This window comes from Frieseomelitta varia, unplaced genomic scaffold (genome assembly GCF_011392965.1).
Source record: "Frieseomelitta varia isolate USP_RPSP 00005682 unplaced genomic scaffold, Fvar_1.2 scaffold_668, whole genome shotgun sequence".
Classification (NCBI taxonomy): domain Eukaryota; kingdom Metazoa; phylum Arthropoda; class Insecta; order Hymenoptera; family Apidae; genus Frieseomelitta; species Frieseomelitta varia.
The window spans coordinates 18,477-37,375 of NW_025110443.1; the positions used below are offsets into that span (position 1 = coordinate 18,477).

Here is an 18,899-nt window from a genome sequence, read left to right on the forward strand (position 1 = left end):
AAATAAGTGTTGAGATGTAAAACTGACATGGCTCCCCCACTTAAAAGCCGTCAAACAGGTATGCTCCCAACGTATCAATATCATAAAGGCCCTTGCCCACTATAGCTGGGGAGCAGACCAAGAAATTCTCTTAAAAACATACCAACCACTAATAAGAAGCAAACTGGACTATGGATCAATAGTATACAATTCAGCCAAACCTAACATAATCAAAATAATAGAACCTATCCAAAACACAGCACTCAGACTAGCCACAGGAAGCTACCGCACAAGCCCAATAACCAGCATACTATTTGAAGCCAAGGAAATGACCCTCGAACAGAGAAGAAAATTAGCTAAGCCTAAGATACGCTATAAAAATAGCGTCAACTCCGAACAACCCAACATGCAACAACACCTTTGCCGACAGACTAATAAACCACCACAACAGAAACTCAAGACTACCGGCACTATTCCGTACAAGACTAAAAAAATATCCGAATACAACAGAAATCACTTCAACACCTATTATCGAACGCAACCATGGAAAAATAGCCCTATGGACATTAAAAACGCCAGAAACAAACACCGATCTGGTTATCAAAACTACCACAAGATATATACAGACGCCTCCAAAACTAAACACGGAATAGGATTCGCAATAGTCACAGAAAACTCCGCCAAAAAACAACGACTCTCCAAACACACATCCATCCTGACAGCTGAAGCATACGTGATACTTGAAGCACTACGGCACATCCATGAAAACAAATATCAATCAACGGTAATCTATACGGATTCGTTGACTGCAATAAACGCGACAACAACATCAATAGCAACAAAAAGAACGAAGCCATACAAATGATCCAGGAAACCTATACCGAACTTACTAATGACCACAAACATATAATAATCACCTGGATTTACGTTACACCAGGGAATCAAAGGAAACGAACAAGCCGACTCCTTAGCGAAAGAAGCAACAATCGACCAAACAAAAGAAACCAACATCCCAATCCCACACCAAGACCTTCTAGCCTCAACGACCAAAGCGGAAAGAGAAGAATGGAACAGAATTTGGACTACGACAAATAGAGCCAAAATACATGACATGGCACACCATTTCTATCAAAAAATACCAAATAACAATTTAAGCAGAAAAGAAAGGATAGCTATGACCAGGTTTTGAATAGGACACTCCAAGATCACAAACGAATACCTACTAACCAAAACAGAAACCTCCTTTCTGCAACACCTGCAACCTACAAATCACCACTCAGCACCTACTACATAAATGCAGAAAATACCAAAGCATAAGAAGTAAATATGGATTAAACGAAAACACCTGCAAGAAACAACAAAAAAACGTTATCAACTACCTAAAGGAGACCCAACTACTAGACCAGTTATAGAAGAGTCAATTTTGACACGTCGCTAAAGACCTCGTAGTCGAGAAACCCTCATTTAAAAAAAAAAAGAAGTGTTGAGATAAACATTGTCACATTCTACTTAGACGATGACTTTTATTTCGCATGATTTGACCCTTTGCACCGCAATTGCTTTCCCAGTTTGTCCTCGGCCAACTTTGACTTAATTATCCCTACTAATTTCTTTTATCGACTGTGCAAAGTGTCACAATCAGAGATGACTTCAGTGCTTCTAGGGAGAAACAGTTCTGTCAGGCCGCCAGAGTGACCTCACGAGGAGTTGAAACTTTCCGTTTGGCATTTATTTCGAAATCCAAAAGGAGAAAGACTCTCAGTCGTTTCTTCGGTGGCTCTCGTCTAAACGCGACAGCGACCGGAAATAGCCGGAGCAAAGAGCAAACACCACTGGCAAGAAACTTTCGGGCCAAGTAAATTTAAATGCGCGTATTACGTGTCACGACGTTCTCGAAAACTTGCCTCCTGCCAAGAGAAACGGATTCAACTGGTATACGTTTCGCGACAAACTTCGCAATCCAGTGTAGTTGGCCAAATGTTTTCTTTCTCTTGCGTGCGTGTGTTAAAGTGATCCTCGCTATTGTTCCAAATTCTAAAGGAACGCTCGAAGTACGAAGATACGAAGAATCGATTTGAACAGTTCAAAATGGCAAAGAACTTCATTCATTAAAAACAAACCACCTGGATTGTTACGTAAATTGTAACAGTTAGGAATTTCGAGAATCTTTTCATCATTGTTGGCTGGTCTGTCCTCTTCCACTGTATTCCTCGCGATCGGAACTACTTCCGCGTCCATTTTCTTACTCTTTGATCGTCAAATGTTTTGATCCGCGAAATACGCAGCCCCGCGGTGACAAGTATCGCGATGTGGTTTTTTAATTAATTTTTCGCGTTTCTCTTCCTTTCCACAGTTTTCTCCAAGTGACGGTTAATTACCATAATCGGCGAGTTCAATTCTCGCGGGACAATGTGTCCGTTCCTCGTGTTTGACCCTCTGAAATTTTTTTTTGTCCGAGCACTGAAACTATAGAAGAATCGCGATATGTTTTTAATCCTTTTGCCGCTGGAATTATCGCAATATCGAGGAACGTGAATGTTCCGTCGAACGTTTGTTATGAAGCTGGCGCGAGTATCGGTAATAATTTATTAATTTCTACTTATTACGTTTCTACCATCGTTGCGCGCGCTTCGTTTCGAGGATAATTTCATTATTACGAAACAAAGGGAAGCAATTCCATTAACGCGGCGCAAATAACAATTACTCGTTACGTTTCTCATCACAAAGAACTAAATTATTCGGCATACCGTGCGATTATTTCTACGTTGGATTTAATACGGTGAAATTTTTGGCCCCTAAGCTTCGTCGTCGGCGCGATATGGGCAAGGATACCCATTACTGTTATCCGAAGATTAATAAAAATTCGTTGTGCCGTTATTTTCTTTTTTTTCCCTCTCTTTTTCGTTTTAGCAGTCCTTTAACGATTTTCCAGTTCTGGTATCGTTTCTTTATAATTGGACGATGTTTGCGAGATTAAAACATTTACCGTAAATCACGAATATCGACAACCTCGTGACTCTAAATTGAATTAAAATTAAATTTCGATTTTAAAATTTCATTTCTCTAATCTGTGTCTGTTTTCCATTTTATTTCTGAAAGTTCAACTGAATGTTTATTCATGCAAGTTTGATGATTTGTCGATGTGTTTTTACTAGCAGCAGGTCACTATTAAATTTTTATTTATAAGAAATACGTATATAACGCGTGAAAAGATATATAGAATATTTCTCAACATCGAATTTTAATTACATTCTCAAAGAAGATATGAATTTATTATACATAAAAATTCACACTCTGGTTATTATTATTATCGTTCAAAATAATTCAAGTAAATTTTAGATCAAATAGTTATAAAAAAACTAGAATAATCTACATATAATCATAAAAAATAATACATACGTACATAATTGCAGAGAACAATTGTATCAAAATTTGAATAGACTACTGTGAATAAGATATTAAAAGGATATCAAAAAGACTGAAGATTGAAAGGATTTCTATAAACTTGGAAAAAACAAATCCTTTCCTATATTATGTAATAGCTTTGTACTATATAATATATATATATAATATAGTATACTATATATATAATATAGTATATATATAATATAGTATATAATATTAGAGAAGAAGATTCTCTATTATATATATATTATAGAGAAGAACGAAAAAGAAGACCAGTATATATATAAAATAGAAGACCTAGTATATGTATAAAATAGAAGACCATATATATATATATATATAAAATAGACCAGTATATGTATAAAATAGAAGACCATATATATATATATATATACATATCAATCGATGCCATAAAAAATATCGTTCCGAATTTCCATTGGTCTTCTATTTTTTTTACAAAGAACTAGCTCTTGGCCAAGGACCGAAATTTTTCCAGAACGTATCGAATCCTCGCGCATGGCTTGGCCTCGCCACGAATTACGATCAATAAAAAGCAAAAAGTTAGAGCTACTTTGCATGCACACGTATACTAGTGATCTCTTTATTTTGGCTCACCTACGTACCACGAGCCTGGTTAGAGTAGTTTCATCTAGAAACGAGGCAGGTTGGTTAAACCTTTCGTAACGATTATATCTTCGTTCAAGAACAGTGCGAGCTCGTTCTATTGGCCCTTAGAAGGTATCGTGATGTCGTAGATTTGATTTCTGAGTATTATTAATAACACTGAATCGAATGAAAAATTGTAGACTTAAGCAACCTTTTTCTATGATAATGCTTTCAGAGGTTAAGGAAATACACATTTATTGAAAAAAAGTCGAGAATATTGATTTTCTTCTGAAGTTTCACAAGATTTTAATTCGAATATTTACCGAATTTTTGTAAATTTCATAAATAATTTGCATATTTTTTATAAACATTCAATTCGCTGAATTCTTTCAATATCAAATGACCGGATGTTAAATTTAATTTTTAATAATCACGGGAGAGTTCCGTAATTTAATAAAATAAATTGCTTGATAAGATTAGTTTAAGCTCTATGATTATATGATAACTACTTTTCCACGAAATTCTATTCACAAGTACATGTGTATTCACTTTCGGCACATTATACGAGGAATTCGAGGAAGTTCTTTGAAAAAGCAGATTCGATTTGTCCGGGAACTACGACACACCTCTTGCCTTGGACGTACACGTGTGTTCCGGTGCCCCAGGAAACGTATTCTCGCGCGACTATCTCTATCCGCTCGACGTATGTTCTCCGGCCCCCTTGTCCGTGTTCCAGAGAATTTAATCCCGGGATCGATTCCTCGACTTCTCGGTTCCCCGGTCAAGCTGCCAATACCGCTGGATAATCTATTGTTTGTGCCACCCGTTACACACCAGGGAACACTGATCTCTTAACGACGATTAAAAATCGACGAACGGTAATTAGGCGACTGATGAATGGTCTCGAGTGCATGATTGCCTGGGCTGCTACGTGGAGTTCAGTAGAGGAGAGAAACGAGTGACTGGATACCACTACTAGTTCAACGAAGATTATGGCAGTGAAATTTTATTTGTAAAAAATAATACAAAAATACGAGATAAAATGAATCATTTCACACGATATAGTGAAATAATTTTCGAGAAATATCGTTTGACAGGCATCGTTTCGAGATAACATCCAGTCAAATTAAACGACGTATTACAGTAATATTCATTTTTCAAATAATTTCTAAATTTGCTCTCGATCGAAGATGTCATCGCGTATGAATATATGTTTTAAATTTAATTTTAAAATGGTAGTGATTCATTCTAATTATAAAATAATAATTAATTATAAAATAGTAGTAGATTCTGAAATAGTAAAGGTAGTATATACTCTGAACTTAAATCGAAACCAAATTGTCGCGAGTCATTTATGATTCAAGGAGCTATACGTCGATTGAGTTATAATAATAAGAAAATCGATCACACGAGAAACGATTAAACAGAAAATGTCACCGTACGCTCGCAGCGATTTTATAAATATACTTCACTGGTCGATCGACACCGTTTTATATAAAGTACTCGTCTTTCAATTAAAATATCAAAATGCCATGAGTTATCCGTGATTCCAAGACGTTAATTAATTACTAGAAAAGAAAAATAACTCCGTGGAAAGTGATTGAATTTAGTGGCATATACATTTTATGAATACATTTCGCAGATCATTTCGTAATTTTATAAAAAAAAAAAAAAACGTCAAATTATCGTGTCAAATATCTACGATTCAAAAACATCCAAAAATTAACGTCAAGTTGACGTGTCAATTATCTACGATTCACAGAACTCCATTAACTGCGATTCGATTCCGTTTTACAAATATACTTCACTCGATGGATGCTAGTTTTGTAACAGAAACGTGTTGCATTTGAAACGTGTTCCTCGAGATTCATTTAAGCTGTCCAAAGATATCGAATCAAGAGCTACGATATAATAAAATTCGTACGTGTGAAAAAACGATTAGAAATCGAGAATTTCCCACTTAGTCGCGTGAACTTTACAAGCATAATTCAAAGATTACTCGATCAGTGCTAAATTACAAAAGATACGATAATGTTAGTTCGAACATTCACCGAGGTTTATTAAGACGCACGATGGCAGCGCAGCTCGAGGTCCGTCGATTAAAACATCACTTATTAAAAACTTTCGTACGTGACGCGCAAAGGCGAGAGAAGACGAAAGAATTCTGGGTTCCCGGCCGCGCGAGTGAAACTCGGCTGAAAGTAATGCATACTGAGGAATTAGGGGAGTACCAAGCGGGATAAAGTTGAAATTTTGCTCGCGAGAACCCAATGATTCTTTGACTAAGCTTCTCATTCGAAGATCAGACAAGTTTTTTTTTTTTATTTTTATTAAAATATTCGTAAGGAGTTTTAATTAAAACTATAAACATCCTCCTCCTTTCGTTTGCGGCTGTCAGCGAGGTTCCACAAGTTCTCATAAATTCCCCGTTTCGCGCGTGTTTTCCGAAGTGAATCTACGTTGTTTCAGATAAATTATACCGTGGTCGAAGCGAACGAGCTGTGGCTAATGTGGTGATTAATTATTACCGTCGAGCAAAGTGCAAAGCTTTTAATTATTTCTAGCATCAGGTTCAGTAATTGTTGAAAATCTTCGTACGACGTTAAGAATCTTTTTACACTAATTTCCTTTCGCTTTATATCAATGTGAAACTTGCTGTCATTTTATAAAACTTGAACTTGACGATCCAGTGAACTCGTTAAATTTCACCCCCTCTGCCAATTACATCGGAAGGAGAAGTCTGTCATAAATTATGTATACGTAACGCCAAGAAGATTATTAGCAGTATTATCATGAATAATTATTTTACACGAGCTTAAATTTGAAAATTGTATCGTGAAAGGTATTTAGAGAGGATTTGAAACACGTTCTATTCTATCCGAACGATGTTACAATTAACATATTGCCCAAAGGAAATAAATATCAAACTTAACATGTTATTTTAAAAGAAACTGTGACAGGTTGTTCAAAATTATTGGCTGGAATTGTTGAAAATTGATCAAGTGCATAACTGTCTGAGAAAGAGATGTATCTGGTTAAACGTATATTTAAACAAACGACATTTCATATCAAGTAGTATTCCTGAGAGAATAATCTAATGGAATAATCAAATTTCCAATTTGATAATTACCTTTGAGATCCAACTTTTAGAAAGGAAATTACACATTTTCGAGGTCTACGACTATTTAATACTAACAAAGTTAATGTTCATGTCATTCATATCTTTCTGACTGGAATCGCACAATGGTTTGCTTTATAAATTTTTGCTAGAGTATAATCCTTTGATTTCACATTTTCTCGATGCCTTCACGAGCGAATAGAGAGTGCATCGACATTTCAATAGAGAATCCTTTAAAATCCCATGAAAGGAGATGATATCGTTGCGAAGAATATCATGCACAGAGAGCATCGGAACTGTTTTCTTTCTGTTCATTTCTCGACTATAGCGGCAGAAAATGTCTTTATGTTAATTCCAAGAATGCCTGAGGTACTTTTTTATCCTGCTATAAGTCTCAAACGTTTGCATTCACCTATTTGAGTTCCCTTTCTCCGTACTTTCTTATACTTTTTTTTTTTTATTACTCGTCTTCAGCTCCACGAATCACGCTGTTTATTAGATTGGTACGTACTTTCCTCGAATGAAACTTGAATCGCGCACAGGTTTTATCAAAAAGTACGAACGTAATTAAAATAATACTTGTATGATGTTTCATCGACGTAATATTGCTATTGTAACTAAATTAATTTTTTTAATTTTAAATGTGTAATATGTCTAATAAATTGCATGTTTTATTTATCAAAAACAATTCATCTCTCTCTCGAGTATACTCCAGTGTCTAAACAAAATGTTTAGTTTCCGAATAATATCTTCCATTTTGTACACGTACGTTGTTATATGTTCAACGTGTCTTTTATAAAGTCACAAACAGGTGTTAGTCTCAAGTAAAAAAATACAAAAGTTTATATTTAACTCTACGATAGATAGAGATTTCATTTACAAATAGCGAAGATGCAAATATATCTTTCTCGGAAGCGTCCGAGATATTCAAAAGGCAAGTTCGAAGCACCAAAAGAAAGTGATCGTACGTCAAAAACAACATTCCTCAATATTGAAAAGGAACTGGCTATGTATAAAGTAGTACATTTTGTTACGCTATGCATATAGTTTAAATATATAAATTTTGTGTAAAATAATAATGTTTCCCATTATATTTAAATAAATATACATGTGTGTGTGTGATTTATATAAATTTGTCTATATTAACATTTAAATATTTATTTGTACATTATATTAATATTTATTTTTTAATAATATTTTATTTTTTAATCGCCGTACGAATACGTGCAATTTAATGTCTCTAGATTAATTCAGACACAGAGGTTTTTCTACATCGTCCCGCCAGGATCGTTGCAACATCATTTTTTAAACTGTGTTTAAAATTCCAAGATATACCGTCCTCGAAAAACCTCCAAACCCCAAAAACCCCGAAAATCCACGTACGTACGTATCTGCAGTTGCGATCCGACCACCGAATCCGAACCAAACCGAAACCGGCCAGTCCATCAACGACATCATCCAGCCAATCTATCTCTCCCGTCGCGTCCGTCCAAAAGCAGACCCTGTGTTCGTCCGTTCGTTCGCAGACTCGTTTCAACCTTCTCAGTCTCTCATCTGCGTCGCGTCGCGTCGTCGCGGTTTATTTCCTCCCGCCCTCCCCCCGCCCTCTGCGAACCTTTCATCCGACAACTCTTCTATCTCGTCTGTCTGTATCTCCCCCGGCGGCCACGTCCGACATTTTTTCTTCGGCCGTTGGCCAGCCGGCGGCCCGTCATCTGGAAAGGGCAGCAACGCCGAGGGGGTTGAGAGTAGAGCCGCGAGGACCTTCGACGAGGCAGCCAGATGAACGTAGCAGGCCGGGGGACGAGGTTGAGGCAGGGGTGGGTTGTCCGAGCAATCGGCGGGATAGTCCGGAGCCGCGATTTGGCAGCGATCCATCGGCGTCCCGCTCTCTCACCGCGGGCTGGACCATAGCCAACTTTCCTCGGCCGGATAAGGGATTTTCGTTCGATGTGCGGCGACAATATTCTACGTTTATACGCCGGGAACCCCCGCAGCCTGTGTCTCTCCGCCATCAACCCTCTACTACTACTACACGCTCTCTGCCACGGACGGCGACGTGTCCCTTTCCCTCCCCCTTTTCGCTCATCCTAACACACACACACATACACAGGTTCGTTCGATCCTGCGGGTCGACGTCGCGCGGAACGCGGCCATTGTGCACCAGCAGAGCCTGCCGCTGCCGCTACCGCTGGCTCATTTCGCCGTTGCTCGCACAGGCCAGGCCCAGCCGACTTATCGAGTGACAAAGTACATAGGCGGACTGTATGTCTGCCTCTGTGCGAGTGTACGCGTGTTGGCGAGGGCGCGTCTGCCTGTGGAAAACCAGCCGAACGTGCCGGTGAATATGTACCTAGGCTGGCTGTGCTCGAGACTGGCACAGACGACGAGACAAGGAGACGAAGAGACCGAAGAGAACGAAGACGACGACACGGTGATTCCGAGCGTGATCGTGAAACTGATGGCGAAGTGAACACACGCTGCATCCCGGGGAACTGGAGGCGCTTGACGGCTCCCTTCTCTTCCTACGGAAGTCGCAAGACGGACGAGACTACCCGTCATGGTTCCTTACGCAGGGGTTTTGCGTAAGGGTTGCTGGGTTTTCTACAAGCGTCAGCGTCGCGACGACGATTCGACGACTTTGTATTCGTCGTTCTTGTAACTTTTCTATCTCAGGAAGTCTCTCTGTTCTGTCGGATTATCAGTCCGATTATCCGCGGTTTTTTCGTGCAACTTTATGCTTTTACAGGGATTGATATCGTTACACTTTGAATATTTTATGTATATGTAGATTTCTTCGTATTGTATGCATTTCCACAGTTTTCATAAAAAGTATAAAGTCTATTGATTATGACTTTTCCTCTCATTTTTGTGAAAATTCCAAACATGCACTGCAACTTAACGTGATAATTAATTACCAGTAGAACCACCAAGACAGTCAAAATGACTGATTTATAATTTTTGTTAGACATTTTGTAAACGCGAAACAACGTATAACTGAGTAATATAGAGTACGTAATAAAAATTTACGTAGTCTGTGGTATTGTAAAATTTTTTTCAATTGTTTTACTTTAATGTCTCTGATGGAAATTCTTATGCTTTAATCGTAGAGTAATAAGTCTTTTAATTCAGTGAATCTTCGAATGTTACATAGACGATTTTTAATCTCACAGAAATTTTCTCAATTTCTATGTATTATCGGGTTAACCAGAGGTTAAACAGCAGCTTCTTTTTCTTCTTTTCCAATTCGAAAATAAATTTTATCGATTCGTTTCTCTTCTGTTCTCGGTTTTACTTTCAGACGGACATAGTTATTTTTATTTTACAGATCCGACAAAGAAGTAGTTTTGTTTCCTTCCTTGTGAGTCTTGACAGCTATTTTTCATTTGAGATTTCTTTTTCTTTGTTTCATTTGAGATGTGAATTATTCTTTTTCTTTTTTTTTTTTGAGAAAAGAATTTTATTACCTTTTTTCCCACCATTTTTCGCCGTGTTTGTATACATATCCGCTCTCGATGCACAGTCTTTGTAGCGATTTTAAACGAACATTTTTATTTTTCACTTTTAGAGATTTAACGAAGGATTAGATTAAGCTCCGCCCCTTCCCTTTCCTGCTGTTTGTATTTTGATAGCCATTTTTCGTTTGAAATTTTGATAGACTATTTTGAGAGAATAACTTCATTGTTCTCTTACACTCTTTGCTCTTTTTGTTTTTGTTCTCGTTCTCTTATTTTTTTCTCCCCATTCCTTTTCCCGGCGTCCTTGAGAGAGTAATAGTTATTATTAATTACATGCGAAAAATAATTAGTTACATTATTTGCACGCAGGGGCAATAAATAAATTTCGAAATAAATCAAACACGCGTCGCGCAAATATTTACGATAAAATTCGATTTACAATAAAACGAGCAACGAGTTTCATTATGGAAATTGCACAGTACGGGAGCTTAATTATTCAATAATTGGATATTAAAATTTACACCTGCTTTGTATTACGCGCCTGACTATGACAGCGTATTTCATACAATATTATTGACGTTCATCGAGAGCTCGTTAAAAGAGAAACAAAATAGGTATCAATGTACCGGACGTCTAGTGCCTCTGCTCCGTGTTTTTTGACATTTTTACACCGATATTGAAATACAACTTTTTCACCAGATGGGTGTTCCATTCCGGTTAAAAAAAAAAAAAAAAAAAAGGAAGAAAAAAAAAATGGAGAGAAAGGAAGAAAGGAAGAAACATATTGCAGAAGTCGAAAATATCATCGTGCTTCGTTTCTATCGTTTTTTACATTTTTACTCTGAATCAAACGTGGCTCAAAAATCTAATTTCCTTTCGCGTAAATGACAAAAGCAACGGAACAACTTACGATTCAACCAGTGATCCAACTTTCAATAACCGTGCGAAATTTGTGAATTTTATCTATTGCGGAATATTTAATTTTTTCGTTCGAAACATTAAGCTGCAAAAATTTAAATTGTTTAAAACTTCCTTGCCAATAATATTCATCATATTTTAATTATTTTAAAACATTCGTATTAATCGGGGAATATTTCCATTCTCTTAGATGGATAATCATTTCCGTACGATGATGAGGTATGATGAGGTTGCCAGACATACTCATGATTTGGTAATCGAATCATGAGCTAATATAATGCTGTAATGAATATTTCAGTCTTCGTTGTCATACTGTAAAGAAATCGGCAAGTACTATTTCAAGCAATTACTATTACTAGAAATCTCACCTTTCACATTAATAAAACATTAACAGAACTATCAAAGTTACCAAAATGACTAATCATCAGTAACGTTTTCACAGAAACTTTCTGCGAAAATTTGTAACAGAGATTTGAATGATTTTTTTCATAAACTATACAAAGTGTTCATTTGAGATTTTTAGATCGAAGTATCTCGGAAATCAGGCATTTTCTAGGGAACTATATACATACATCGAAATACGAAAGTTTCGCAGTTTCGAAGGGGAAACACGAGAATCCTATTCGTTTTCAAGATTATTCGTATTTCATACTTCAAACAGATCTATGTTTTTCTTGGCACATTCTTATTCCACGGTAGAAAGGAAGAAACTTTTATCTGGGTTATTTCTTTTTTTTGTCTCCTTTTTATCAAACATCGCTTTAAAAAGATATTTGAGAACAAGTTGATTTCAGTTTCGTTAGCCTCCAACGACGAACAATTCCGTATTATATACGGAATCTGACTATTTCTTCTTATCTGGCGGTTCGTTTCAATTAATTTCAACGCGTGTTTCAGGCTAATGCCACGGACAACGTGTCGGTGTCCAGCCTGTATAGTTGCAAACGCATAATTCACACGTCGCTCCTCTCGCTCAATTAACTCTTGACCTGTTTCGACGTTGAAAATCCGTTGATTGAAAACTTTGTTTATGACACGTGGTCATCAAAAATGAAAAGCTCCAAGATGTCGTGTTCACAATGCATCCTAATTGATTGGTGACCGTGCACAGGATCCAATATCCGTCCAAGATCAGCCATTTTGCTTTCGTCCACGCTTTCTTGAGTTTCTTGTTCCATCATAAACCTTATTTCGTCACGGATTTTCTTTCAAACTCACGTACGAAGAGCTTTACACGGTTTAAATAAACCACCATTTCTTCAATTACGTTTACAAAAGTTTTAATACTCGTAAAAATCCTGTGATCACATTTATTTCACATTAATTCGTTTATTGACTCAGACTCTTTTGAAAGGACCTTTCATTTTTCAGAACTGTTCTGAAGAAACCTCGACGACATACTTATTGATAAGCACTATACACGAGAGAAATCTTTTAACCCTTTAACAAAGATAATACTACGGAGCGATCGAAAAATAGAAAAATTGAAAGATGGAAAATTTAATTCCTTTGAATCGTCTAGCACGACGATTTCTCAAAAGTTTGAATGGTCTTTCGTAAAAATACATTGTTACGACTATTGTAACACATTAATATTATAATATTTGTAATACATTAAAAATTATATATTATATATATTACAATATCGATCTATATAACACAGAATGCACACGAACACATCAAGTAAATGGCAATCTACAAAATAGTTAAAAGAACGCAAATACAATTCTTACTGCCGTAGAAATAAATACACATTATTAAAATAGTACGAAAGAAAAATTGGCTATTTTTAAATCGTGGCGCGCGTTCATCGATCAAAATGATCATTCGTTCCCTTCACTAAAATATATAAAATAAAATTGCACTTAGCAGACAATTTCTAACAAAATTGATGCACAGAAGTCAGACTAACGCACCGAAGGATTAAAACTTCATACAAAAAGACAAAGTTACATCTAGAGCATCGTATATACGATCCAGAATCACCACCACGGACAACGTCTAAACGCTGGATCCTTCGACAGTACGCCACTCTATTTCAAACACGTTTCTTCGGTATCGGTCCAGCAGAGAAGAAAATTCAATCGGTTCCGAAATCTCGATCTCGATCTCCGCCAAACAGTTGCTTCTCACGGAACGCCTGGCATTCCATTCCCAACTCCCAACGATAAGAAACGAAACGAAACGAAACGAAACGAAGCGAAGCGAATCCGATCCGAGCGGAACGAGACGAGACGAGACGAGGCGACGTAGCCGAAGAAAAATCGTTCGATTGTTATTCGCGTGACGCAGCAGAAAGATATTAGAGCGCGGTGTGGGGAGGGAACTCTATAAAACGCGGCGGAATGATAATGTAATAAGTGGCGGCGATAAGGGAAACTAGTTTGGCTGGACGAAAGGAAGCACCGCCCGCCGTAGGAGGAAGGAAATCGGTGGGTCAGCAATGGGAAAATCCGCTGAGCAGAGGCGAAGAGGGCAAAACTCGAGAAAAGAGTGGAATAAGAGAAAGAGAGGAAGGAGTGTGAGTGTAATTGGATATTGAAGGGAAGTGCGCGGTGGCCGAGCAGAGGAATCAAATCCATTTGCCTCGTCACCTTATCGTTAAGTCATAATTGCAACGTCTCCCATCCGATTGCTACTCTTCTGTTCGCCATTCCGCGGAATGAAAGGGGGAGGGAAGGGCGTTCGAGACGATCGACCGCGATAAAACGCGCCCCGGAAAGAAGAATTACGCGAGCAGCCGTTGATACACAAGTAAGATACTGGGCCTCGAGAGAAAGAGGGAAGGATCAAGCTGAATGGATTTTCCAATAGGCTCCTCCGTTAAAGGAATATCCGCTGGTGTCTTATCTGCGAGACGATATTTATAACCGGAAAGCGATCTCTCTTTCTCTCTCTCTCTTTCTCTCTCGCCAATTTACGTTGCATTCTCGAAATTGCCAGCTAGTAATTACTCAGACACTATTGACGTAAGAGTGAAGAACAGATTCTTGAGATTTTGTGTGTTTATTTCTCTTTCTCTTGGCGACTGGTTTATTGTTTCAATTAAGGACGTTGCAACGGGATCTGTTTTTTTTTTTTTAGAGTCAATTTGCGAGTTAATAACGACGTATGGATTCGATCCAAAGTGCTTGGATATTTTCCAATAATGCGTAACACTGCTGCTCAAAGGTACGTGAATGCTTGATATTTTTATGAAATTTGTTTTCATTATGCAGATACATACATATACAACGACAGCTAAATTTTTAAAGTTCGAAGAGTGAAATTGAATTGATTAACCAGAGAGATGAATTAAAAATTCATTTGAAACGTTCATTCATTCAAATTCAACTTATTTTGACTCGTGCACATCGAATATCAATTTTAACACGTTTGTTACCATCGCGAAATTTATTCGAACTCAGTTGCAAGAATTAAGCGAGCGTCCACGTACTTTTGAATCATGAACAACGAAACGTTAACCTCTGCCTGTTTTTCCATTAATGGCGGCGAGTAATGAAAGCATAATGAAACCGGCGAAATGACGTTGCATTACACGTGAATCGCGTACGAGATAGAAAATTGGAGAGCATGATCCTTGAGAGTTGTTAGACGATTTGGACCTTGGACTCGAGCCCAATTAACCTATGCATACATTCACCCTTGCTTTTAGCCAAAATTTGATCTCTATTTGGAGATTACATTGCCAGACCTTTGTGCCCACAAAGGCCATTCCCAGATTCTTCGTGTACAAATTTCACTGGCCGAATTGTCAGTTCCTTCTTTAACGAAATTTAATTACGCTGCTCGTGCCCGTATGTTAATTTCACCGGTGATTATAAACTTCGAAGCGGCGTCGCGTGAAATAGTTATTCCCCAGTTAATTTTCCTACGCGTACACGTGATATGTTGCACTGTTCGAAAGTGTCCGGACGCAATTCGTTTTATTTTTCGACTCAAGATGTACTTTGGTTGGATTTTATTTTACTTTGTCTCACGTGATTAATAATTTAATTAATTATCGCGCTATAAGATAATAAAAGCTGTGGTTGTTTAAATACTTTTATAATCTCTGTAAATTGTAATTTCTATACTTTAATCACTCGATCGATGTGATTGTAGCAATCGAGTTTCACTGCAGCGTTAACCGAGTTGCAAAATGTTTAGCAACTGTAAGTGGTAGCATATATATATCGTAAATATGAATTACTCCCGCAGATTTATGGTTTATTAATTTCACGAGAAGATCGTAAGCACCACCTCTGATACCCGTAACCAATTCATCATTAATTTCTATACTTCGATCGAATTCAAATTCTGTTACATATTCTGTTACAAATCGTCTAGTGTCCAGATATTTATGTATGCACGTAGATCGTAGAAAATTCTTCTTCAAATTTATACTACAAACCTCGTAGCGTGTTTTTCCATATTACAAATTACTGAGTCTAAAATTTTTTCAAAGATCAGATGAATCACAATTCGAAGATTGGATGATTCATAAGAGTTACTAAGACTATTAGACACCGATGAAAGTTACTGAACTTTGCATCAATTCACATATTTTATCACTGTTTTTCGACAAAATTCTAGTAAATATCTAGTTTCAAAATTACACACAGTACGTGTTATTTCTCTTAAGTTCAATTTTTCACAAATCCTCCAGAAAAACGATAAATCTCGCGTTGTCAACGAGTCCGGTGTTTCAAAGAGGAGACACGATTCGTGAGAATTATATCAGTGCGTCTTGGATCAACCTGTTGACAAATTCATCCTCGTTTCTAAACGAAACTCTAGTCCAATCTGAAAAATTACACGTGCCGCCGAAAGCTGAAACTCTCGACTTTTTACAGCATTCTACCATCCTGATCCTTCCAGACAAACGATAAATTTCGCGCGCGTCTTTTGCAACGGCGTCGGCCGGTTGCGTTTGTAAAATCGGTCGGATCCCACTCGATGAGTGCTGCAGCCTGCTACCGATAGGTTAGGCCAACCCCTCTGTCCGACACACGGGGGGAGCCGAGAGAGTGCACTCGACGTGGGTCTCGGCAAACGTCATACCACGATAGATCGTACACGTACGTACGTACGTACATAGGTATAATAATATATACGAGGCGTGTACATGCAGGCAATCTACTCACGTATTTCATTGAAATAGAAAGGGTATTCGCCAGGTACGGAACAGTTGAGCCTCGCTTTCAGGAAGCTCGTCCATCTGTCGCTGAACGCATGAGGTCCGCCCTTGTCGTGCTGGCACACTCTACCGACCCGCGAGTACACCGCCTAAAACACAAATGTGACCCGCTTGCTCACGAACAATCGGCCTCTCCTTCGATTCTTCTCCTGTTCTTTAGCTCTCGGAGACCGTCTTTCGCTTCTGACCTCCATCTGGCTATTATTCCCGGTTAGCTTCGCCAACGGCGTCGATGGAAAAGAGGAATTCCTCGACGCGTGAAAATTGCGAGATGAACGACGCGTGCGTGAGTATTCCAACGCTTGAAAATGCTTGAAAGTTGCAATTGCGAGATGGGAGTTTGAACGAACCTTAAATGCGCACAGTTAATGTTGTAATAATTAGGTGACTGAACGATGACTCCGTTGAGTGATTTTTAACCCCTTGCGCTGGCAACTGGCTCGCGGACCATAACGAGAGACCGAACTGTGTACAATTCGTCGATAACATCACTGGATAGAAATGATTGAGAAGCAATAAACTTGTCTATCTGTTTTGCCTGGGTTATATTTAAATATACTTAAAAAACTGAGAAAGTGTCGCAATTTGGGACACAGAAAAATTATTATCGTGGACGTGAAAATTATATTACGTGGCACGTCATTCCAACGTAAAAGTGAACTATCAATTTTCGTTTAATGGTATTTCCCTTTGTACCGTTGGAAACATAATGAGGTGAGGATCACTCAAATTCTTCGACATTGATAAAAATTGTATCGATGATATGATATGATTATTTGTTTTAGCGCAAGACGGTCTTCGATTTCGAAGAGACAGAATACACAGCGTGATATTTCGCAAATCTTACCTTGCCACAGTTCATGTACTCGACGGCAGTCTCTCGATAAAAGAAGAAGACGTAATCTTCGTACGCAAACGAGCTGACAAAATTCGGTCCTGGAACAATAACATCGAAATATGTAAATTCAAACTTGACCTTTCAATCATCGTCGCCTCTCGAATTTCCTATCATATCGTCTGTCAAAAAAAAAAAAAAAAAAAAAAAAAATAGCCTAAATTCGTAAAGAGCAATGATCGGTTAAAATAAAAACAAACTCACGAACATCGTCACGAGCGTTTCAGACGGTTGAATTTATTCTCCAGTTCATCTCAGTTTCTATTTTCCTCTCATTTCATTTTCTTCTTCTTCTTTCTTTTTTTTACTTTCTTTTAATTATACATACCGTTCGATAACGTTCAACGTATTCCGCGATGCAGAGGAAATTATCCTCGTTCGTTTCGGCCCGGTACAATGGATCTTCCAATAACCTGATAATTTCGGAAGAGCGGGGGCCAACATGATAAATTGCCAACGGGATCGCCGCGTGGAAATTGCGATCGATCAAAAATTCCGGGAGCTTTAAATGGATTGTGTGTAATTTATACAAAACTCGCATCGCAAAGTCGCGTCTCGTTATCGGCGATAAATAAGGGATGAAAGAACAGGAGAGAGAAAGAGAGATGTGGACAGTGGCAGCTTTGTAATTTATGCAAAGCTTCTTAGATCGTTCGAGCATTATATACGAGCATGCGATTATAACAAACACAATGGCTACGCTGCCACACTTTTCACGCGCGACGATGTGAACTTTTATGCAAACGTGATAGAATAAAAAAAAAAAAAAAAAAAAAAAAAAAAAGAAAAAGAAGGTACGAGGGAATTCAAAAATGGCTGAACGGATATTGTTGTCGCGAATCGATTACCCAAGTGCGGCTGTTCAAAAAATCATCGATTAAATAAATATCGACTGTTTCAATTACTAGAGTCAACAGCTCGAGGACTAACTGCTCGTGCAAAAGTCATATTTTCCCTAGGAGTTCAACGTTATCCGCAAAGATGCGTAGCCATGCGTGTGTATTCTCTCAATATTTTAGCGTCAAACAGATGATTCAATTGACTGCGCGTCTCTGCTTTGTTACACGTGTCCGTTTATTAACACTTGGGCAGCCGATGATTCGATAATGTATAATGTCATTTTGTACAACCAAAGGCAAATTTTCATGTTGGATTCTTCTTTCATTTTTAATCTATATTTATATTTTAATTTTATAGATAAAAAAGAATCTATAAAGTGTCAAGTGTAGTATATTAACAGTTATAAAATTATAAAATATGTGTGCAATTTAAAAAATTTATTGTTAACCGCGACGATATTGTTAGCTAGTGAATATTAAAAATAGAAAGCAATTTTCTGAG

At 37.7% G+C, this 18,899-nt stretch overlaps 1 protein-coding gene across 1 annotated transcript in view; it reads right to left on the reverse strand.

Moving 5' to 3' along the window:
- LOC122535097 (semaphorin-1A-like) overlaps nucleotides 1-17,619 on the reverse strand; it is a gene marked incomplete at its 3' end in the record, with an annotated part of 36,003 nt that extends 18,384 nt beyond the window's left edge. Inside the window, exons 1-2 of the mRNA XM_043666319.1 lie at nucleotides 17,511-17,619; nucleotides 16,611-16,752 (exon numbers count right to left, since the gene is read on the reverse strand). Of these exons, the coding sequence (XP_043522254.1) occupies nucleotides 16,611-16,752; nucleotides 17,511-17,525 (157 nt within the window). The remainder of the gene's footprint in view (nucleotides 1-16,610; nucleotides 16,753-17,510) is intronic.
- Between the last annotated feature and the right edge of the window lie 1,280 nt (nucleotides 17,620-18,899).